The sequence below is a fragment of the Protopterus annectens genome, chromosome 17.part0, assembly GCF_019279795.1.
Source record: "Protopterus annectens isolate FY-2018-M chromosome 17.part0, PAN1.0, whole genome shotgun sequence".
Classification (NCBI taxonomy): domain Eukaryota; kingdom Metazoa; phylum Chordata; order Ceratodontiformes; family Protopteridae; genus Protopterus; species Protopterus annectens.
In genome coordinates this window covers 626,826,175-626,851,577 of record NC_056751.1, presented here as the reverse complement: position 1 = coordinate 626,851,577, position 25,403 = coordinate 626,826,175, and the positions used below count along the sequence as shown (strand labels likewise).

At 40.9% G+C, this 25,403-nt stretch overlaps 1 protein-coding gene across 2 annotated transcripts in view; it reads right to left on the bottom strand.

Moving 5' to 3' along the window:
• Nucleotides 1-24,830, bottom strand: part of LOC122791301 (lysosomal membrane ascorbate-dependent ferrireductase CYB561A3) — a 207,233-nt gene extending 182,403 nt beyond the window's left edge. Inside the window, exon 1 of one of the 2 annotated variants that reach the window (XM_044058995.1) lies at nucleotides 24,654-24,830. Coding sequence is in view for 1 of the 2 variants with exons in the window: in XM_044058994.1 (XP_043914929.1) it covers nucleotides 24,297-24,308 (12 nt within the window). In the remaining variant the exon portion in view is untranslated. Of the gene's footprint in view, nucleotides 1-24,296; nucleotides 24,506-24,653 lie in introns of those variants that run through there. The other variant, XM_044058994.1, reaches the window with a different exon arrangement.
• Between the last annotated feature and the right edge of the window lie 573 nt (nucleotides 24,831-25,403).

Sequence of the window (25,403 nt, the reverse complement as noted above, 5' to 3'; positions counted from 1 at the left end):
ATCACATCAATCCTCACTGACTTGCTAAGAAAAACAAAAACAAAAAAACCCCCACAATTTTATGAGGAACAGACCAAAAATATGAGGCAAAAATCTGGACATTTTAGGGGTATGGTCTCATCACATTGACATCCAAAAACTTTCAGTGTGTAAGGGAAAATGCATGCCAAAACCAATACGGTTGATATATGGAAATTGCTGTCCATCACCAGACCATATCTTCCAGCACACTAAGTAATGATGCCACACGATTATGTATTGCAGAAATTTATTTTGGTTGGTGTTGTAAATGTGCATTTATTTACTTCCCATATACCATCTTCACTTACGTGGTATCTTCATGACAGCTTCTCACAAGGCAACAAGTTATCTAAATAGAGCCAAAATTCAAAAGGCAACATCTATGGAAATTGACTACCAGGAGGAATTCTTGAAGGCTAGGGCCTTGGATTCTTACTGCTCACAAAATATATTAACTTCCATTCACATGACATAGTAACCTCCTATCGTCAACATAAAACAGTTTATTTTCAAATTATCTGGTTGACTTTGGAAACTGTCTCTCACTGTCCAGCGTATTTTGCACATATTTTCATGGAGAAGAGTTTAATAAGACTTATACACTTAAATCTCTTAGTCTTCTACAAGGTATGCCAGCAAAACAGACTAGGAGGCTTGGTGGATGTAAGAATTGTGGTGCGCCATGGTGATATAACATTAGGGGAAATTATAACTATGTCTGTTAACCCAGTTTTAGATGCCACATTTAGAATACACCCACAACTTGGATCCATTTGGATTTTTGTTTGACAGATTCATACTAAAACATTTATACCACCATGAAGAAAAGCATGCACACCATTCTTGCTGGGGCTCTTGCCCGAAGCTTGATTAAACCTATTTGCTTACATAGTGTTTGTTAACCTTACAGGTAGCCCAGTCCAAACTGTTATATTTTAATTTATGACTTGGGCCACACGGCAAACAGGTTACAGACAATCAGCTAAGGCAATCAATATAAACATTGTTATACAAAACATAGCTAATATACTCAGCACACAAATAACATGGGAGATATTAGCTGATGGGCTTTTTATTAAATGCACAGCAGTTCAAAGAAAGTTATGCTAATTCCATAGTGCCAAAAGACCAAAATCAAAAGGCCAAATGTCAAAAACCTGGCAACATATATAGCTGAATCATAAAATAATGAAAATATCACTGTGTAAAACACTCTGAATGAAACACAAACGATGCCGGGCATGTCATTCTGTTACCTTGTAGCACTAAACCTGACAATACTCCCAGTTTACGAAATTTGTTCTGACCTGTTTTTTAAATGACAGTATCCCTGTATTCAAGATACCCTTATGAAAGTATTCAGCCAAGACACGGCAGCCTCACTTTCATATTGTTTTGCAGTGCCTGACACTAATTTCAAATACGGATAAGAACTTGTAAAATATACTTACACTGCTAGAACACAGGAAAAGGACACAAGAATACCTTTTCTTTGAAAAGAATGTCACTTTGTTAATAATTTCATAAGAATATATGCATAATATGATTCTGATACAGTTTGTCAGCTTGAAAAAAATGTGTAATATATGTGTTTATGTTTATATTGTGAAAAACTGTAAAACTAGGGGATCCAAACATCTACATAAGACTACCAATAGTACATAGCAGTAAAAGGACCATTTCTTTGTTAACGTACAAATATTATAGTACATTTTTTAGATCATTATATCATGGTCCTCGGATACAAAATGTGTTTAGCTGCTTGGTCCAGCTGACCCATACACAACTTTATCTTCATGCAATGCAGTTCACTGCCCTCAAGTGTAACCAGAGGGTCACAAGTCCAGCGACAAAAGAACGTCTCTGTTCAGGAAAAATAAACTGAATTTTTACTTCTAATGCAATGACAACTCAGTAAAGTAATATTTAAGCCATTACTTTACTCACTCAAGAGTACTGAGCAGAACTTCACCATAACATCCTTAATTAAAAAAGTGTAACGCAAAACATCAGTGTGTGAAAATAAAGGGCACATGAACTAAGGCGGTTAGACCCAGTCTTTGAAAAGCTATAGTTCAGTTCCTCTGAGCTTCCATTACTAAACCTTCAACTAATTACAAAGTATTCAGATACAAAACAACCTACGACTGCAATTCTTACCTGAGCACTTCTAATGCAGCACACCTGTAAATTTGACTCCACGGCATTCACCACTTGAAAGCATGGTATTATAGCCATAGCATGTTACAACTGAAGAAAATATATGTTGGTGAAATGTAGAGGATTTTTACTTCGGATATTATGAGAACTTAAGTACATATAAATTCTAGGCAACAGACTGAAATCATAAAACTAATTGGGTCTATATTAAAATCACTGTAAATTCCATGAACAGCTTATTCATGGACAGCAAAACAGCAAACATGTACACTAGCAAATGCCAAATCAAACAGCCATAATTGGCCAGGTCCATGTTTGCCTACCAAAATTAAAAAAAAAAAAAAAATACACAAATGGCTAAATACCAAATGGTAAACATTGAATACGAACATTACCGAATAACTTGTCTTTTTCTTCTTTCAGCTTTTCCCGGTTAGGGGATGCCACAGCAGATCACCTGTCTGCTCATGATTGGCAGTGGAGTTTTACGGTGTTTAGTTGCCAGCCTGGCACCCAACCTTCCACAGAAGGCACACACACGCTCTCACACCTACGGACAATTTAGTGTGTCCAATCCACCTACAGCATATGTCTTTGGGATGTGGGAGGAAACCAAAGCACCCAGAGGAAAACCACGCAACCACAGGGAGGACATGCATACTCCACACAGAAGGCACCCCAGCCAAGGATCGAACCAGAGAACCTCTTGCGGTGAGGCGGCAACACTAACCGCTGCTCCACCGTGGCCGCCCTATTACCGAACAACTTGTATGAAAATAAATTCAACGAATGGCCATGGTTGGCCCAGGAAGTAGCATGACACATAAGGTAAGTGAAGGGAAACCTTTTAAATTTGTCCTATTTCCCACGGTAGTGTGATCTCGGAGTTGATATATATATTGTTGGGGGCTGGAGAGGGCAAAGCCCCCCACCTTGATTGGTTGTGTTTGTGATGTTGGCTGACTTTGGCCATTAGGTGAATTTATTTTCATAGTTGTTGTTTGGTAATGTTCATATTTGATGTTTATCATTCAGTATGCAGCTGTTCATGTTTTTTTTTTAAATTTTGGTAGCTGAACATAGATCCATTTGGTCAGCCTCAAGTAAAGACTGTGTACTACATCAGCAGTAAGTGAGAAAATATGATGTGCAATCCTTTACAACAGCTGTAGCTTTCCATTTAAAAGTATAGCTGTGTTTGACGACTTTGCCTTGTGCATTTCTAACACTATTTTCTTTTCATAGCACTCTGTCTTGGGATAGATATAGGGTTCTTTGTTTACGGAGGTGTTTCAGTTTTAATTAAGTTGCAGATGTGGTTGATTTTCACTACTTATTCACATAAGGAGGGAATCTTTACAGATTTACACACACTGCACAGATTATAACTGATGTTCATGCAGGGTGTTGTTTTCTGTTATTTTATGTCTGACAGGGTTATTGTCACATTTACATTGTTGGCCAGCTATGGCTATTCAAGGATTTGTCATTTGCTGATGTACACATTCGCTGAAACAAACATTTGCTGTTTTGCTGACTATGAATAACTGTTTGCAGAATTTACTCTTCGACGATTTAATATAGACCCAACTAATCAACCTACTAAACATGAACAAAGACTTGCTACACTCAGTGTAGGTTCACTGAAAAGATGCAGCTTCAAAGTGGATGACATGATGTTAAGGAGGAAGTTGGACATCCAATTTATCCAGAAGACAAGATGGAAGGACAGCTCGACAAAGCCACTTGGCTTAGGATCCAAAATCTTCTACTTATGAGAAGGACAGACTAGAAACAGTGTGAAAATTGTGGTGAGGAAGAGCCTTCAGTAGACAGTAACAGATGTCATCAGAATTATTGACAAACTCATGGCACTCTGACTCCTGTGCAAGGACACAGCACTATTCATAATCTTAGCCAATGACCCACAGCAGGGTTGTGATAGTGAGAAAAGAGTGCATTCAAAACACCAGTTTGCAGGACCTACTAGGTAAAGCAGGACAACAGGAATTGGTGTTGATAATGGATGGCCTGTACGTTAACATTGGAACAGATGGACAGAGAATGGTATATGTGGACTGTCTGGGTCCACATGGGTGGTGGCAACAGGAATAAAGAAAGTGAGGCCATTCTAGACTTCTGTCTAGCCAATGGCTTGATAGTGGCCAACACCTGGCTCAGCTAGAGATGGTCACAAAATCACTCACAATAGTGGCCAGCATGCAACTCCGGTTGACTTCTTCCTAGTAAGGAAAGGGCACTGGAGTAAAATCAGTGATCATAGGAGGTTACTAAGCTAATGGCCCTGAGGCCATTAGAAGCTTAGTCAAGAGTTTATCTCCAAAAAAGAAAACTCAGTCAGCACCTGTTGCCCCTGACAGTGAGGGACACAGGTGGAACCCCTGAGACAAATTTGTGATTTCCCATCCACTCATTAAGGCTGTGCTTGAACAGGGTCAGCAAGGTACTCTGTTTCACATGTATGGGAAGTCTATTCCAGAGACAGGGGAGCCACTGGGAGACAAACCTGTCTCTCCTCCAGGTTTTGTTGATGCTGCATATTAGATTTAGGGCCTTTCAAGAGGGTAATGTGTGCGGAGTTAGACGTATGGATATGGAGCATCTCTAGTAGGGCAGGGTCCGCTATTGCATTGTAGGAGAGACACAGATCACCTCTGAGCAATCTGTACGATACAGAGTAGACCGATAGTGATTTGAGCCTGTCCACATTGGACAGGTGTTGAAGGCCATGGATTCTCTTTGTGAGGTATTTCTGTGGCCTTTCCAGTTGCTGCAGGTGTTTGGAGAGGTACATACCAAACGGGGCACTATACTAAATTACTGGCCCAATGAGGGAGGAGTACAGAGAAGTAATAACCTTTTTTCTGGATGCAACCCCTTTACTTTTGATATGAACCAAGTAAAAGGCGTTTCTGACCACTGCTGCTACATGATGGTCGAATGTGAGATTTTTGTCGACCCAAGTACCCAGGTCTCTCACCACAAGTTGTGTGCTTAGAGGGTTGCCATTGATGCAGTAATCAGTAGGGGTCGTGTTTTTGCCGAATGGTACAATACATTTTTTTCCTTTAACTTAAGGCCATGACTTTGGCACCAGTCATTTGTTGCTGTGAGACCCTCTTGCAGTATGTTAACATCATTTGGGGAGTAAGTGACAGCCCCCAACTTCCAGTCATCCACAACCTTGGTCAGCTACAGGCCCTTTGTCTTTTCCTGGACCTCCGAGAAGTAGATGCCAAACAGTAGGGGTCCCAGGACAGATCCCTTGGGAATACCACTAGTGACAGGTCTGCTATCGGAGGTGGATGTGCCTATTTTGACCTTGTGGGTCCTATCAGTGAGCCAGTTGGCCAACCACCTGAGATAGGGATTTATACCAAGTTGCATTACCTTTTCAATGATGCCAGAGTGGATTATGTCAAATGCCTTGGCCAAGTCAAGGTAAGCTGTATGTACCAACTTTCCCTAATCCAGGGCCTTGGTGACAGTCCCAAAGAAGTCAACCAGGTTCAACAGACAAGATCTGTCCTTGACAAATCCAAACTTGGTGGAGTCAAGTGCTTGGAGATCGCCTATGTCCTTGTTTATGAGATCCATAATAATATGCTCCATGGCTTTACAGATCAGACTTGTTAAGCTAATGGAGTGATAGTTTCCAGGGTCAGTAGTGACACCACCTTTATGCAAGTGGATGACATTGGGGAGTTCTTCACTCTGCTGGAATGAAGCTTGTACTCAGGCTGTGGTTGAATAGGGTGCTCAATGGCTCAGCTAGTTCTTGCTGGAGATGGTGCAGAATACAACCTGGGATACTATCAGGTCCTATGGAAGCTGTGTTCTTTGCCTTGGATAGGGCCTTTAACACTTGATCTACGGAGATGTGAGGTACAGGAAAAGTATCAGGGATGTTGAATGGGCCTTTGGGGGGGATGGGGGGTGAAGTTTGCACTGAACCTATCTGCTAGCAGGTTGGCTAAGTCAACAGAATCAGTGCAAGTGGTATCATTAAATACTAATTCAGAGCAGACCTGGGCTTTGCCATGGAGGTTCCTGACATAATTGAAGAAGACTTTGTGGTTTTCCTTTGTTTTGTAGGCTAGATTCAATTCATAAATGGCTTTGGAGGTTTTTTAATAGTGATCTAATTTGCTTGTTGAGGCTAAGGAGAGTCATCCTCTATGAAACAGTTGGCTCACAGCATAAACCATTGATTGCCATAATAATCTTCTTTGACCACTGCTTTCAGCTTAACAGACTATGCCAAAGACCTGGAAGTTGACTGGGGAGAAAGCACAGGAGTTCAATGAATTACACAGGACTCTAGCACCTCAGGAAGAAGAGGTGGAGTTGAAGAAAAATGGCAGTGCCTTAAAACACCATGTGTGAGGACTGTATGGGGATAAGGTACATAAGGAAAGTTGGTGCTGGAATGCAGAAATATAGGAAGTCATCAAAAGAAAGGAGTGCAGGAAAAAGAACAGGCCAAGAAGGAACACTGGCTGGCTAACAGAGGAGTTAGCATAACAAAACAAGATATCCAAGGCACTATCAGCTTCTGGAAAGTGACTTAGTAGATGGTACACAAACTCTACCAGATTACAAAGAAAACACAGAAAGATAAAGATGACAGACAACCTTCACAAGGGCTGCCAGCAACAACCTGCTTTGCTAGTCCACAAAACACCAAATGCAGATGAAAGGAGTACTTCCAACAACTTCTGAATGAAGAAAACCCCAGAGAAAATGTACTGCCCCAGGCACAGCCTACGACGAGAGAAGAAGAGGAGCCCACCCTAGAAGAAGGAAGAACAGCACTAAGGAAAATGAAGTCAGGGAAAGGAGCTGGCTCAAATGAGGTCACAGCAAAGACGATCGAGTAGTTGGACATGTGTTAGGGAAGAAATGGCTCCTGAGGGTACTCATAGTGGTATAGAAAGGCGTATCCCAGATGACTGGAGAATAACCATATGTGCAAGAACAAATGGGATATCCACAACTGTAGATAGTACAAAGGTATCAAATTACTGTCAAACTGCATGAAGGTTCTGGAGAGGGTGTATTCCATTCTTTGATTTCCTGTCCTTGCCTATTTAAGTGGTACAGTTTGAAATATTTTCTGCTTAAAAATCTCTGCTTTGTCCGGTTAAGATCTAGCTGTATTCAACTGGATGTATAAGAGAATTTAAGCACCTTTATCTGCACTTTTTTCAAATAATACAGTATTTAAATTGATTTAACTGTGTTGCAGGAATATTAACTGAACTGGAAGTTTTGACTCTGCTCTTCAGTTAGTCCCACCCACCCTTCCTGTTTTTGTTTTGGTGTTAATCTTAGTAGCATTGAAACTGCCCACCCCTCTTGCAAATTTGTGTTTGGATACTCCTTCTGGGCCCATCTCATTTGCTCACTCAACTGAGTGCAGTGAGATCATATTCTGATTTCAGGCACTCCTACTGTGTACAAAGAGAGCATCTGGGAAACAGAAAAAAAAAATTAAGCTTGTTTCCTGCCTTTCCTGTTAAGTGGTATAGACTGTTTGTAGTCTTCTGAGCCCCCAAGCCCTTCTGTGTTGGAGGGAAGCCTTCTAGCTTAGTTTTTTTTCTTATAACTAGCCAGTTTTCTAGTTTCAGCACTCAAATCTGTTTCTTTGAACTCAGCACTTGTTCAGAACACATTATAAGCACTACATAAGCTGCAAATTACTACAGCACTCAACTTTCCTCACTTGTCTAGTGGAAAGCAGTTTTTAGTACTTAATAAATAAGCACTTATCCAGGCATGTTTAAGGGTCAGCTCCCAGTGAATTCTCCTGTCTACCTGATGAATCTGGGCATTTTGGGGCAATGCAGCAATTGCCTCATGTACACAGACAACCCTCTCCTCCTACCACCCAACACTACAACCTGTGAGAGATGCACTTATATAGCCAAACTGGAAGCAAAGCTCTCTTCACCCAAGACTGGACTAGACAGTCAAGAGGAGAGGGTAAACACTTGCACCACACCACACTCATCACATAGTCCCTCAAAACCTACACCACCAAAACACACACATAGAAACACAAAACACACACCTACATTCGCTGAGGCTCTCAAAAACCTGCCCAAGCATCAGGGACATCCAAAGCATAAACGCAAGCAAACTCCACCCCCAACACAACCCAAATGACACATAGCCTACAAACTCAGTGTGCCACTCAACCACAGCCCATAAGGCATAACAACGTACCCAACACTCTAGTCATAGGTGACTCTATAGTCAGGCACACTGATGTTCCACTCACTGGACTAAACAAGGAGAAAGTTACTGTCAGCTGCCTGTCAGGTGCCAGGATCCGCGACATAATGCATGCACTCAGGTCACTCCACAATAAGTACAAATATGACCCTGTCCTTGTCCATGTTGGTGTGAATGATTTGAGATGTACCTCCCTGGACTACATGAAAAGAGACATGGAGGAACTCTCCGATCTTGTATCACAGGCAGGTATGACCCTAATCCTGAGTAGCATCCTGCCATCACCCAGAATGATACCACAGTATAAGGACAAAATGATTGACTTCAACAATTGGCTAAGCTTCTGGTGTCATTCTAAGGGGATCCAGTATTTGTCTGCCTGGGATGACATGATCGACAGTCCACGATGCTTTGCCAGAGATGGCCTGCACCTGTTGCCCTTAGAATTCTGGATACTGGCTAAGACTCTTGCCACCCCTATAGTGCCTTTTTTTTAGGCAAGGTTCAAATGACAAATTCACCACTGTGACAGGTACAAGCAAGCAAAATCTGAGGGTAATGCTACTCAATGCTAGAAGTCTAAACCTCAAAATGCACTCACTCGAGGCACTCCTTAAAATGGAGAACATTGACATCTGTGCAGTGACAGAGACCTGGTTCAAAGCTCCAGAGAGCACCCCTGCATTACCAGGCTTCAATTCATACCACACTTTTCGGCCACCTAACCCAGAAAGAAGCACTAAAGGTGGAGGCGTGTCCATATTCATTAAGGATATCCACACCTCCAGGCTAGTTGCGCAGCATAATGCATCTGAGATTATCCAAGTGCAACTAACTCTGGGCAAGACCGCAATCCAAATTGTAGCTTGCTACAGATCCCCCACCATGCCCCAAGATTCACACTCCTCATTTCTTGATACACTGGAAAGTACCCCACCATTAACTGGGAAAACTACTCATGTACCAACTCTTTTGCTCAACGTTTTCTAGAATTCATAAATTCCAACGCCTTGGATCAACTTATTCACACCCCCACCAGGGGCAGCAATATCCTAGACCTGGTCATTACCAACATGGGAAACTGGTGTTCCAGACCAGAGGTCAATTCCTCATTGGTCAGATCCGACCACAAGCTAATCAGCCTAGACATCCACATCCCACCCCCAGCCCCAGCCCCAATTAGGGAAACCATTGGCAAAAACTTCTCAAAAGCCAACTTCACACTTCTTAAGACAGAAGTGGCAAACTTCATGACACCCATGCAGACGGACAATAAAGGTATGACTGCTGAATCCTACACAAATGCACTTTATAAGCACTTACACGAGTGCATGGATCATGCTATCCCTAATAGAACCAAGATGTTATCCTCCAAATAAAGGAAGCCAATCTGGTGGTCCTCTGCCATAAACAAACTCTACAACAGAAGAAAGAAACTGTTGCAAAAAAAAAAAAAAAAAAAAAAAAAAAGAGTAAAATCCCATGACTGGAGGAACTCCCTGGTCAACCTCAGTAAGAAGCTGAGATCCCTCATAAAATCCTCCAAAGCTAGTTATGAAAACAAAATTGCCACTGACTCTAAAGACAACCACAAAGCATTCTATAGCTATGTCAAGAATCTAAATGGGAACACTCAGATCTGCTCTGAGTTGCAGCATAATGGCACTAAATATACAGAACCAACTGATATTGCCAACATCCTAGCAGATAGGTTCAGTGCTAACTTTACCCCCTCTCACCCCCTAGAGGGCCCATCTCTATACCAGAAGAATGCAAAGTTCCTATAATCACGGCTGCACAGGTAAAAAACACACTCTCCAAAGCCAAGAACACAGCATCCATGGGACCTGACAATATCCCAGGCTGCATTCTACATGAACTACAGAATGAACTGGCACCCTACCTAAGTACCATGTTCAATCATAGCCTCACCTCAGGCTTTGTACCCACTGAATGGTGCACCGCGACAGTTATCACACTCCACAAAGGGGGAGCCACGATGGACCCCGGGAACTACTGCCCCATTAGCCTGACGAGCCTGGTCTGCAAGGCCATGGAATGTATCATCATGGAACTCATAAACAAAGACATTGGTAATCTCCAAACTCTGGACCCTACTCAGTTTGGATTTGTAAAAGGCAGATCATGTCTCCTAAACTTGACTTGACTTCTTTGAAGCAGTCACCAAAGCCATAGATGAGGGTAAAATGGTTCACACAGCTTATCTAGATCTTGCCAAGGCTTTTGACACCATCCCCCACTCTGGAATTATAGATAAGCTCACTAAACTAGGTATAAATCCCTATGTCACAAGATGGGTTGCCAACTGGCTCATGGACAGAACCCACACTGTGAAAGTAGCGGATTCCAAATCAGACATCAGACCAGTGACAAGTGGAGTACCACAGGGTTCAGTCCTGGGTCCTCTCCTCTTTGGTATCTACTTCTCTGAAGTGCAGGCCAACACAGAAGGTCTTTGGCTAACAAAGTTTGCAGATGACTGCAAACTAGGAGCCATAATCAAAACTCCTAACGATGTGGACAAACTACAAAAGGGCCTCACTGAGATAGATACCTGGTGTCAAAGCCATGGCCTGAAGCTCAATGCCAAAAAGTGTATTGTCATCCCCTTTGGTAAAAACTCTGTACCCATGAACTACCACATAGCTGGTAGTCTACTTAATGCCGAAAATGTGATGAGACCTTGGGACACAGGTGGACAGTAGTCTCTCATTTGATAAGCACATCACCACAGTGGTCAGGAAATCCTTCTACATGGCTCATCTCATCACAAAAGGATTCTCATCCAGAAAAAAGAGGTCATTGTTCCCATCTACTCATCACTCATTAGACCCATTATAGAGTACAACGCCCCTTTTGGTATGCACCTCACAAGACATCTACAACAACTGGAAAGACCACAGAAATACCTCACAAAGAGGATTACTGGCCTCAAACAGATGCCCTATGCAGACAGTCTCAAAAAGCTACAGCTTTACTCCATTGCATATCGCCTACTCAGGGGCGATCTCTGCCTAACATACAAAGCTATGTCAAACCCAGAGCTGTTGGACATGCTCCACTTAAAGAAATCCCAATCCCTCCGAGCTACACGCTCTAGGGACCTTAATCTTGTCACCACAATAAACAGAACATGCTGGAGGGATAGATTCCTGTCCCAGAGACTTCCCATACTCTGGAACAGACTACATATCTATGTCAAACAGAGCTCCTTATTAGCACTCTTCAAGAAAAATCTTGATGATTGGATGGGAAATGGGAAATTCACCCTGGGGATCACTTCTGTGGCTCTGCTCGACAGGGGCACAGGAAAATAATTTTCTTGGGTGGCGAAAGCCAGGGTACATTTTTTGGCTAGGCTTGTATGGACCCTAGGGCCAATAGCCTAGTACCTACCTAAATAAAGTATGATGGGAGATGAGCAGTTTGGATTCAGCACAAGTGACATGCTGTTTGTAGTGAGACAGACAGTAAAGAAGAAGCCAGAAATAAGGAAAGAGTCTAAATGAGCATTCTTATACCTGGAGAAAGCATATGACAAGGTTCCAAGAAAGATTATTTGGGCAGTCCTATATGTACCTGAAACATTAGCAGAATTTGTGCAGGCTATGTACAAAGACCCAACGACTTAAGTACAAATAGTGTTTGGCCTCACCCAGGGGATTATAGTGGGACTGGGTGTGCATCAGAGTTCTGAGTGCACTGCTATTCTTACCGGTGATGCACTATAGTAGCATACAGGTTGGAGGGGACAGATCAACAAAGCTGCTGTATGCAGATGATATGGCATTACAGGCAGACTGTGCAAGAACTTCAGCAAAGGATAGGGGAATGGAATGGAAAAACTGAAGGCATGAGGGATGAAACTGAGTATGAATAAGACAGTTGTAATAGCAGAGTGTCAGGTGTAGTGTTTGGCAGAAGAATGGCAAAGCAGCTCAGAAGTAAGTTGTACAAAACAGTGGTGTGACAAGTATTACTGTATGGTACAGAAACCCAGACAGTAAAGGCAGAGCAGTTGAGGAAGGTAGATGTTATGGAGGTAAAGTGCCCGAGATGGATGGTAAGATATAAATGAGGACGTCAGAGCAGAAGCCAAATTAGCTCCAATAACAGAGGTCAAAGAGAGGAGATTACAGCGGTTGGGCATATGTGCAGAAAAACAGAAGGCAATCTGGTGAAGACGACTTGGGACAGACAGACAGAAAGGAAGAAGGCAAGAAGAAATGAAGACATCCAGCAAAGTGATAGATGGGCTGTGTGAGAGAAGACCTGTGGCAGTCAGGCATGACTGTCAAAGAAGGTAGTAGAGTGGCATTGAATAGAGAGAGAGAGATAGCGACAGATGACATGACTTGACACCCTGACCCCATGTAGAAAATGGGAAAAATGGGGTTGATGATGCTATATTGAGTGTGTCCTTGGACTGGTGCCTTTATTTAGTTAGCAAAATAAATACTAAATATAGCATGGGATACTACACACTTACCAGTTTAACCCAACATCTCTATAATTTCTTTTTGATCACCTAGCTTTGCTCCACCCACCCCCACCACTATTGTGACCGGAGGTACAAACCTGGTGCAAAAAAACAAATCATAAAAACTCAAAAAATGTACTGCCAGCTCATTTGACAATACATTTCCTGATGCATGACAGAGAAGTTTTTTTTTTTAAAGCATGTAAAGCACAGTGACAAGCCATAATCATCTTCTTTTGGCTTTTTCCCAGTTAGGGGTCGCCACAGCAGATCACCTGTCCACTCATGATTGGCAGTGAAGTTTTACAGTGTCGAGTTGCCAGCCCGGCGCCCAACCTTCCACAGAAGGCACACACACACACACACACACACACACACACACACACCTAGGGCCAATTTAGAGTGTCCAATCCACCTACTGCAGGTCTTTGGGATGTGAAAAGAAACTGGAGCACCCGGAGGAAACCCATGCGACCACAGGAAGGACATGCAGACTCCGCACAGAAGGCACCCCAGCCAAGGATCGAACTGGAGAACCTCTTGCTGTGAGGTGACAATGCTAACCACTGCACCACCGTGGCCGCCCAGTGACAAGCCATAATGAGAGCTGCAAAACCTTTTCAGAGTGAAGAATGTCAGGTCACGTGATCACACTAAGATCCAATCCCATCATGACTTAAAATGCATTCCTGAGGGAGATGAAGTGTCATTAGAGAAAAAAAATCTTAAAAATAGCACAGACTTCAATGCAAGCAATTCTGACCAAACCTGACAGTCCCTCCAACTCACCAACCAAGCTAGCCAGTGAATAGACACATGAGATAACCCAGTGAGAGCATGAGGGGAATTTTTTTCACTCCTTGCAAGCAAGAGAGAACTTCACAGGGCAAAGAAGTTATCACTGTCCCCAATATCATTTCAAGAGTTTTGGACTGCTCCTTATAAACTGCATGGTTTTCTTGTAAATCATGAAGGTTTAAAAGCAGAGTGGAGCACTTGACTGAAAAGGAATGTTTCTTTTTCATTTTTTAAGACTTTGGAAAGCCGTTGTCCCTTCAGGCTAGTTTTTTTCAGTAATGTTTACTATAGTGCTATTTCAACATTTTTTCCACTTGTGCCTACAGTGTGACACTTGTAACAGCTTCACTCACATGCCTGCAGCACCGGTATGCACTCTCAGATATTAAATTAAAATACTAACGTCTGATAAGAAGTTAAAGATACACAATCATGATTGCTTGGCATCCTTAACTGCATAAACTAGTAGTCCACATTTATGAATGACATTTTTATTGCATTTTTCAGAAGTCTCATTCTTTCTGATTAAACACTGTTGTCCACTGGACGTTTCTTTTTGTTTCATCTGAAACTACATAGATGCTGATATCAGCAAAGCAGGAGACAATCAGATGGTGAGGCATCTGTGCAGCTTCAGATGGAAATGGATGGTATTGTTCGCTCCTGTTCAGTTCCTGTGCAATTGATTACTACAGCATTCTAGGCATTTGGAGACTCCACTCTAAAAATATTAATTTGTGGTAAGAGATATTAAAACAAGTAAACAACAAAAATGGTTTAAATACTAAAGTGCACAGTGTTTTAAATAATCCGCATTGGACTGCTGTCACAAACAGGTATGGCAGTATCGAACTGTGGATGCATAATTATATTTAAAAAGTAACAGGTTCTGCATCAGCATGCATTTTATTATCAATAGGAAATATGGAACCCTAATGTTTGGCATTATTAATGAACTACAATCCTCAGTGACTTACTTGCTAAACATTTTATAAAAATCTGAGGCAAAATCAAGGAAATTCTGCACAGTGGAAAGGTCTGTGTGGATAACAGTTTACACAATTACAGGTACTAGCAATAGTAAGCCTTGCAAGAAAGACACTAAGCAGGACATTTGGAGTCTGTCTTCAGGAACTTTAGTATACCTGGGAGACTGAACAATGAACAGTTCCATTTGGCATTAGTTTCTGTGTTCCTGTTTGGGTGTGTATCTAAGGAACCTAACTGACAGAAGATTGCTTCCCATGCATTTACTCTCATATTCTACCGGGGGGGGGGGGGGGGGGGTGAAGCTATATTTAATACAGTAAATATCTTGTTAATTCTCTCAATTAAGCAGTTACTTTAACCCCTGACTACAATAAATGTAATCTTGAAAGATGAGAGCTATAAGGCAGTAATGATGTCTGAACATTATCTGTTAAAGTGAAAGGCATAGTAGCAGGTGACAGAAGATAGTACTATAGCAGATAGGTGTTGGAACTCTGTTTGCTTGAAGATTTAAATGAACTGCAGCACCTCAGACCTTGTCAGAAATTTGAACCACATTTTACCAAACGGAGCAGTGTGAGGTTGTATTCTGATTTCAGGGTTTGATTTGGAGCAAGTGTAGAGAATACTGTTATGGATGCACAGAGGTGTTAGAACAGACTTTTTTGTTAGTGAATGTTTCTTTTTAGTTTGTATATTAATTTTTTTTTCTGTTTTCTCTCTCATTGTGTTACAGTGTTTTATGATGTATGTTCGTAATTACAGTAATAGATTTAATCAGAATATGGCACTCCATGCCATGAGAAGATAGCATAGACAATACTGGAAAGTCTTTGAACTGGTAGCCATTATCTAACTAGCACTTCTTTCCAGATATTTACATTTATTTGTCAATTAAATATGCAATGTTAGACACAAATAAGAAGTACGGAAATAATTTGAAAATGGAGTGACCACTCTTGACAGTCTTGTCAATCAGCATTATTTTTAATTCTCACAAAGTGGGAAGCATGGTACAAGTTGCTTCCTGATAGACTTCAAAATGCAAGGCTGGATTTTATTTGCAAAGGTTGGATTCCATTTGGGAAGAATGGAAAGCACTGATTCTGGCCCTTTGTCCTACATATTATTTTTAACATGGTCTTTGACTATTGTGCTAATCAGGCAAGAGCTGTTAGCTGAACATATTATGGCCCTTACTTTTTTAAGGATTGGCATCTGTGATGTACACAGATAAATTAAGTATAACTGCTAAGGTTGGCTTGGAGGAAAATTACTAACTGCAGTTGTTTGCTCATTATTCTGGCTTTAGGGTAAAGTGATTTGTGTGAAACAACTTGGAATACTGCACTCTGTGGCTAATGTTTGACTGGAACAAAGTGGAAATACATTACATGGCCATTATTTTTATTACAGAAGTGGCTATAGCTGTGGTTATGGTTGGAGGCTCTCTGTCGATGAAAGTTACTGACACTACTGTTTGTTCAGGTTGATGGAATTCTTCCCTACTTTTACTGTGCCTTTGTGTGATGCAAACTTGGAATACATTACTGTGACAGTTATTACTTTTTTCACAGTAGTCAGACATCTACTGTGTGCACAATCAGTAAAATGGCTGTAATTGATGGCTATAGTGGCCATCTCTGGATAAAACTGACTTACCCCTGCTGCTGTTTGATTACTCAAACAAAAATCATTGATCTGCCATGAAGACATAGTGTTATTAGTGTAAATGTACTACTGAAGTAGCTGGTGCGTGTTGGGGGCAGGCAACTGCATTGTACGGTATTTGCTGCAATCAGCGTAAAATTATTATAGCTACAGCTCATGTGTAGTGTGTGTTATTGTACATAAGTGGTTGTCTGACGGTTTAGCAGGATCCAGTTGTGTATAAAAGCAACTGATTACTGGCACAGTGAATAACATTTCCATCACCGTTGTTGGCTTTTGTTTGTTCTGTGTAGAGTCTGCATGTTCTCCTTGTCTCTATGCAGGTTTATCCATGCACTCTTGTTTCCTCCAGCTCCCAAAGGCAAGCAGTAGGTAAATTGGTGTTTCCACAGTTTGCCTGTAGGTAAGCATGTGGTATGTGAGTTTTTGCGCATCTTGTAATCGCGTATTTACAAAATCAGTGCATCTTGTAATACACCAGGCTTGTCAGAGCCAGTGTATGTGCGCGTGCGTGTGTGTGTGTGTGTGTGTGTGTGTGTGTGTGTGTGTGTGTGTGTGTGTGTGTGTGTGTGTGTGTAAAAAGGCAGTGCATCTTGCAACAGACCTGGCTTATCAGGGTCAGTGTGTCTGTGTGAGTGCATATATATGTGTGTTTAAAAAGTTGCACTGATTGAGTTCCCATGTACATATGTACAGTGGATATAAAAAGTGTACACACCCCTGTTAAAATGTCAGGTTTTTGTGATTTAAAAAATTGAGACCACAATAAATCATTTCAAAACTTCTCACCTTTAATGTGACCTATAACCTGTACAATTCAATTGAAAAGCAAACAAATCTGTTAGGAAAAAATATAAAAAAATAAAAAATGTACAATAAGCTGGTTGCATAAGTGTGCACACCCTTAAACTAATACTTTGTTGAAGTATTTTTTGATTTAATTACAGCATTCAGTCTTCTTAGGTAAAAGTCTATCAGCATGGCACATCTTGACTTGGCAATATTTGCCCACTCTTCCTTGCAAAAGCACTCCAAATCTGTCAGATTTCAAGGGAATCTCTTGTGCACAGGCCTCTTCATGTCACCCCACAGATTTTCTATTGGATTTAGGTCTGGGCTCTGGCTGGGCCATTCCAAAATTTTAATTTTCTTCTGGTGAAGCCATTCTTTTGTTGATATGGATGTATGCCTGGGATCATTGTCGTGTTTAATGTGAAATTCCTCTTAATATTCAGCTTTCTAGCAAATGCCTGAAGGTTTTGGGCCAAAAGTGACTGGTATTTCGAACTGTTCATAATTCCCTCCACCTTAACTAAAACCCCAGTTCCAGCTGAAGAAAAGCAACCCCAAAGCAAGATGCTCCCACCACCATGCTTCACCGTGGGGATGGTGCTCTTTTGGTGATGCAAAGTGTTGTTTTTGCTCCAAACGTACCTTTTGGAATTGTGGCCAAAAAGTTCAACCTTGGTCTCATCAGACCATAAGACATTTTCCCACATGCGTTTGGGAGACTCTGTATTGTTTTGCAAATTTTAGCCGGGCCTAGATGTTTTTCTGTGTAAGAAAAGGCTTCCATCTTGCAACCCTACCCCATAGTCCAGACATACGGAGAATACGGGAGATTGTTGTCACATGCAGTACACAACCAGTACTTGCCAGAAATTCCTGTAGCTCCTTCAGTGTTGCTGTAGGTCTCTTGGCAGCTTCCCTGACCAGTTTTCCTCTTTGTCTTTTCATCATTTTTGGAGGGATGTCCAGGTCTTTTCAACATCATTGTTGTCCCATATTTCTCCACTTTTTGATGACTGTCTTCATTGTGTTCCATGGTATCCAATGCTGTGGATATTTTTTGTACCCTTCTCCTGACCGATACCTTTCAACAATGTGATTCCTTTGATGCTTTGTAAGCTCTCTGCAAACCATGGCTTTTGCTGTAGCAGGCAACTGAGTAAATGTCAGGAAAATACTACTAGGACAGTTGAACTTTATTTGGGGTTAATCAGAGTCTCTTTAATTAATGGCAGGTGTGTACCCAAGACGACTGAATGCTGTAATAAAATCAAAAGATGCTTCAACAAAGTATTAGTTTAAGGGTGTGCACACTTATGCAACCAGCTTATTGCACGTTTTTATATTTTTTTCCCCTAACAGATTTGTTTTTCTATTGAATTGTCCAGGTTATAGGTCCGACCAAAGGTGGGAAAAGCTTTGAAATTATTTATTGTGGTCTTATTTTTTATATCACAAAAACCTGGCATTTTAACAGGGCTGTGTACACTTTTTATATCCACTGTAACTCTTCTTGGTAACAGAAACAAGTTGTCTTTAAAAATAAGAGACAAAATGCAATACAAACAGCCAGATCCTCACCGATTCTGAAGACCTGGAGGCACTCACACCTACGATTGTACAAGTGGATTTTGACAGAGGTTCATGTAGTGGCCTCTACCCTACATCTCACCTACTCTAAACCCCACACTGCTCAGAACCCCACACTACTCAGAAATGTGCACAAAAGGTTGATGTAGCATGCATGTGTGTACTGGGGTATGGTATAGTCATTAATTGTTTAATTTTTCTCACAATTAAACCTCAGAAGCATGCACAAAAGTTTGTTATAGCTTGTGTGAAAGCTGTAGACAGTGTGGTCAATTTTTAACATTTCTCACGAACCTCAGATGTGTATTTAGGAGGTATTTACAGCTTGTCTGGGGAAGTGAATTATTTAGCAACAACAGGCTGGAATACATTACTGTGATTGTCTTTTATTTTCCTCACAATCAATAATCAAATTCATATACAGGTGGCTATCTTTAGGGAAGGGGTAAAGAGGCATTATGTCTACTTATGTCTGACATTAACAGGTTGAAACATGTTAATGTGTTTGATTTGAAAAAAAAGTTTTGTCCCAGTGTGACATTTGAGTAGTACACAGAATATGGCTATCTTTTAGGGAAGGGATGAGGAGTTAAGCTACAAATATGTTTGACAGTAGACACTTGAAATCTAGGACTGTGGGCATTTATGCTTTGACTTTCAGCCCAATCTAGCACCAGATGCATACACATAATGTGGCTATAATTTTTTTGGGAGACCGACACTATTTTCCAGATAGGATTTATGAACCCTCACAATCATTTATCATCTTCTCAAGTTTATTGTGAACTGCTATTCTGTCAGGAACAAATTATTTCTCCTTGAAAGAAAAAAATAAGAATGTATTTCTTTCCTTCTCAACATTTTTGATCAGAACACCACTGGATCAAAACATCGGACAAAAGCTATAAAATGCACCTCAAACTGTCTATAATTCCATGGCTTCCTGAGGTCACTACCCCAAAACCCCTGGCTTAATTCAGTTAATTTCATCCATCCATCCTCAACCCCCTTTTCACATTTTGCACATAGGGTTGGGGTGTCACTTCAACAGTGACAATCATCTTGAGCCAAGTTTTACACCACTGGGTGGCTAGCCCTGCCACTGTAGTTCATCTATATCACACACACACACACACACACACACACACACACACACACACACACACACACACACACACACACACACACTCGCACCTACAGCCAGTTTAGAATGTTCAATCCACCTACTTGGCATGTAGAAGGAAACCAGAGCACCTGGAGGAAACCCACACAACCTCAGGGAGGACCTGCAGGCTCCTCATAGAAGGCACACCAGCCAAGTTATTTTACTTCACAGTTATCAAAGCAAACTCTTGGGACAGTTTGGGTGTATTGTAATGATGCAGGAAAAGAAAGGTCAGCAGTAAAATTGAATTTCTTTTCTTACTTATGTTCGTTCAGGATATCCTTGAATGAAAACATTATTTAAAATCTCAACAATGCATTTCAAAGCATGTAGAATCCCACAGCTTCTGGGGACCTAGCAACTCTCATCCCTAACCTTAACTCCACAGTTATTACACTGCAGTCTTGACTAGTTATGGTATGTTCCAATCAAGAAACTAAAACAATGAGTAAAAAGATCACACAGAAAAAAACAAACAATCAATAAAAACCAAAAGAAAAACCTAGCAAGGCTAGACTTTCCACTGTGCGACTCCTTAAACCTCTTGTATTAGAGGCAACATGGTTTATATGCAAATGACCCTTTAAGGGCATCAGGTGTTTCAGCTATATGACAATTCTGAATGTCCATGACTTTTTTCTTTTGAAGTCTATTAATGGACAAATTCAGGCTACTCTCTCCCCAAACTCTGTGCAACCTTTTTACTCATTGTTTTAGTTTGCTTATTGGGATATTTTGCAGACATCCTAATGATTATGGCTATCAGCTGGGTATAACAACCCTGTGTTTCCAAAGGTTATTCAAATAGTCCACTTATGCTGTGCTGATGATGCCACAAGAAGGCTGAAATATACTTGTCCACAGCTAGTGGGGTTTGGCTTTATTAGCTTGAATTTGTCCATTAATAGACTTCAAAAGAAAAAAGTCATGTGATTCAGAACTGCCATTTAGCTGGAACTCCTTAAAGGGTAATTTGCATATATTACATGTTGCTTCTAATACAATACATCTAAGGAATCACAGAGTGGAAAGTCTAGTGGAAAACTGTGAAAAGGGAAAGAATCTAAGTATGGCATGGATTGACTACAAAAAAGCATTTGATAGTATCCCACATTCATGGATAAAAGAGTGCTTAAAAATGTATAAGATACACTCTACACTGATTGACGACATTACAGTGACCATGAAACAATGACAGACCACTTTTCAATTAAGCCATGATAAAGGACAAATTATTATCCCAGGGATAACATTTCCAGGGTGACACTCTGTTACTGTTGCTATTCTGCCTTGCCCTTAACCCATTAAGCTGTTTACTTAACAGCTTAAGCCATGGCTATAATAGGGCTCCTAGAAAACAACAAAGTCTAAAGACTTACCTTCTCTTTGTCGATGATTTAAAACTGTATAGCTCATCAGATGCGGAACTGAAAACACAGCTGCAGGTTGTCAAAACTTTTTCAGATGTTATTGGAATGTCATTCGGTCTTGATAAATGTGCAAAAGCAGCCTTTAAAGCAGGAAAACTGCAGCACCAAGAAAATATCAGTTTGGGACAGGAAAGTGATATAAAAGAACTTGAGCAAGAGGGAGTGTATAAATACTTGGGAACTGATGCAGGATCAGCAATAAAACATGAACAAATGCGAATAAAACGTAATAAGGAATATTTTAGAAGACTTACATTAATCCTGAAAACAGCATTGACATCTAGGAACAAAATCCAAGCTATAAACCAATTTGCTCTTCCTGTCCTTACAGTTTTGGAGTGATTGATTGGCCCCAAAATGCTGTTGCTGTTGTCTTTCGGCTTTTCCCTGTTAGGGGTTGCCACAGCGGAACTCTGGTCTGCTAATGATTGGCAGTAGATTTTCATGGTGCCGAGTTGCCAGCTCGACACCCAATCTTCAATGAAGGCACGCCCATTCACGCATGTCTTTCTGAACACCACTCGACCTGCATGGAGGACATGCAGAATCCACACAGAAGGCACTCCCTGCACACTAGCTGAGAATCGAATGGGAGAACCTCTTGCTGTGAGGCAACAACGCTACCGCTGCACCACCGTGGGAATGATTGGCCCCAAAATGTGTAGATATTAAAACAAGAAGGATGCTTCATGCACACCAAATGATTTATAAAAATCAGTGCATACCAAGATTATATATTCCCCATTCCGAAGGAGGAATGGGCCTCCTTGAAAGTGATTACATATATAGATCTGCAATCGTGGGACTCCACACATCTGCTGACCTCACGAGACCCAAACATACTGAAAGTTTTGAAACATGAGAAGAATAAATCTAAGATGACTTCCCTGCTTAACTTAGCAGAAGCATATCTGCGTCAAGCAGGAATGGGAATCAAACCAGAAGGAGATAAAAATCAGGCAGCAACTGAATGTGCCAAAAAACAAAAGACTATAAGGTGAAGGATCAGATGAAAAGACAAGAAATGTGGAAAATGCATAAATATAATTACAAGTGTAGAAAACTCCTGGAAGAACCTCATGTTGATCAGGAACGAACACTGGAATGGTTAAGGAGAGGTGAATTCAAACCAAGAGATGAAAGGTTAATATTGGCAGCACAAGATAGTGGGCTACGTACACATTGGTTTACAAAGTCCATTGAACATGTGGGAGAAACAGACAAATGTAGGTTGTGTAAAATAGAATTAGAAACTGTCGCACACCTAGTTGCTGTTTGGGACATACTAATGGCAGAAGGACTGTATACTGAAAGGCATAATAATGTGACAAGACTGCTGCACTGGTGATTGTGCAAACATTATGGGGTTGAAGTGGCTGAAAAACACTGGAAACATGAGCCACAAAGCATCATAGAAAATGATGAAGTCTACATCACATGGGATCATCCATTACCAACAGTTCAAAAGAGATGCCAGAAAACCTGATATAGTGGTTCAGGAAAAGGAAGACAAAAGTAACACTGATCACTGAAATCGCCACACCCACTGAAGACAGTGTTCTGCACATCGAGAGATACAAAGTTATAAAATATCAGGATTTGCAAGCAGAAATGAGAGCAATGTGAAAGAAAGATACCCAAATAGTTCCAATAGTAGTAGGAGCAACAGGTCTTTATATATATATATATATATATATATATATATATATATATATATATATATATATATATATATATATATATATATATATATATATGTGTGTGTATATATATGTATTGTATATATATATATGTATGTATAAAAGTGTAAAATCTTATTTAGATACACTACCAATGCATGTAACTCCGTGCAAATTACAGGAGTCATTACCGGGCATATTGCAGGTGCTGTGAAGAGCACTTTTGACTGACATCAGAGTGAAACAATACTAATTTCATTAACTTTAATCGTACTTTGATTTAGGAATGGGCTCCATTACCGTCATAATATTAGAAACCCAAAAGATTTGGAGAAATTAAAAATGGAAAGTCTAGCCTTGATAGATTTTTAAAACAAAACAATCTGGATGGTATGGGGAAACCAAGGAGGGGAACTGGGAAATAAGTGCATGGGGGAAGAGGGGGCACTATGGAGCTCTTTGCCTAGGGGGGCACTATGGAGCTCTTTGCCTAGGGCAACACTTCAACTAAGAACAGCCCTGCTTATAATCCTCCCTCTCCTGCCAGTCTACTTTCCAGACTACTACCTCCGCGCAAATTCCTGGATCTGCCACTACTGATATAGGGAGCCCCACCTAGGGTTGCCACCTTTTCAAATGGCCAAAGTGGGACATTTTCGGGACAAGCATCAGATTTTACAAGCCGACACATACCCACGGTCAGTACAAAGGATAGAACTTAACTTTTTTGCCTAAATAAAAGCTTATTCTTGTAGCATTTTCGTTGCTTAATCTGTTTCTTATAACATTTAGTTATTTTAGATACAGAATAACTGTTTTATGCAACTATTACATAAAATATAGGACATAATTATGTCCTACAATCTCAGGACATTTGCCATTTTTAATATTTTTTGTCAGGACACAACTGCCCAAAGAGGGACTGTCCCTCGCAAAGTGGGACAGGTGGTAACCCTAGCCCCACCCCGCAAATTCCTGGATCTGCCACTACTGATATAGGGAGCTATCTCCGATTAATAGACTACCCTTTCAAAAAAGGAGGGAGTATTAGAAACTCTTCCAAACTTTTAGCACAAGCACCTCTAAGGTGGCAAGCCGTATCATGTTATTTCTACATAAAAAGGGTGAATGTGGACGGTATTTTCTTTGGAAGGCACAGGATGACGACATATACGACTCTAAGGAGGGAGTGGAATAACGCAACGCATTTCAGACAATCCACACAAAAAGACAACAAACTTTACCTTCTGTTCCATCTCACGTAAAGGGCAACTTGCAGCAGTGCCTGACGTTCCTGTGAGTACGAGACACTTGTAAACAGTTCCTAAAATATTTATTTAGCCGCAGCTGTGTCTACAGACAGATGTTACTCAGCACAATAACAAATTCGTGACACGACTATAACCAATCCCTACTGCAACTTGCACTACGCTGTCTAACCTGAAAGCAAGCCTAAAGTCACTCGGCCACTAAGTTTCCACCCCTGGGTGGGAAGAGAGACAGGGAATAGCAGAAGTTTGCTTAAGAATACGTAAGGTTACCTGAGCAACAGATTAACAGTGGTGCAAAGCTTAATTTTGTGTACTGAATTTTACACTTACTTTGTACGAGGAGGGTGTTCAAACAGTAACATTTTCAGCAGCTAAACATAACACGTGACCGAAAAACTAGCTGCACGGCTACAATGTTGCAGGCATGCGCGCGCAGATAAGCTGACGCTGCTTACACTTGTCAAAGGGAACATGTAACTTTCATTAGTACGAGCATTGCTGCTGCTTGCTTCTAACTGGGCACGGTGCTTTTTCTCTTTTCTTACTTTTAAAGACATGCAGCTAGGTGCGTATGTGGGTGTTCCTTCTTTGAAGGTTGGGCGCCGGGTTGGCAGCTCGACACCGTAAAAATCCACTGACAATCATTAGCCGACCGGTGAGCTGCTGTGGCGACCCCTAACCGGGAAAAGCCGAAAGACTTTTTCATTATTGTAAAGGAGACGCAGCTATGGCAAGGCTGGAAAACGGTACTTACGGTGCTTGCTTGCCTAATAAGGCTTCCTGAAACAGGGGTGCCTAGCTTTCAACCAATCAGGGACAAATTTCAACAGAATCAGGGACAAACCCAGAAAAAGTCTGTGGCAGTCAGGGACACTTTTAAAATATGTGTTTCATTAAGTTGAGACATTAACAGAATAAGAGAATGTGAATTAAGATACATTTCCTGAAGGAACAGAAGTCTATAACTTTTAATCATTGTCATTATTTATTTAATATAATTCAGCACATTTCATCCAAAAGGCACTAGTGTTATGAGGGATTAAAAGGGACAGAGCTAAAATTTGAGTCAAAATCAGGGAC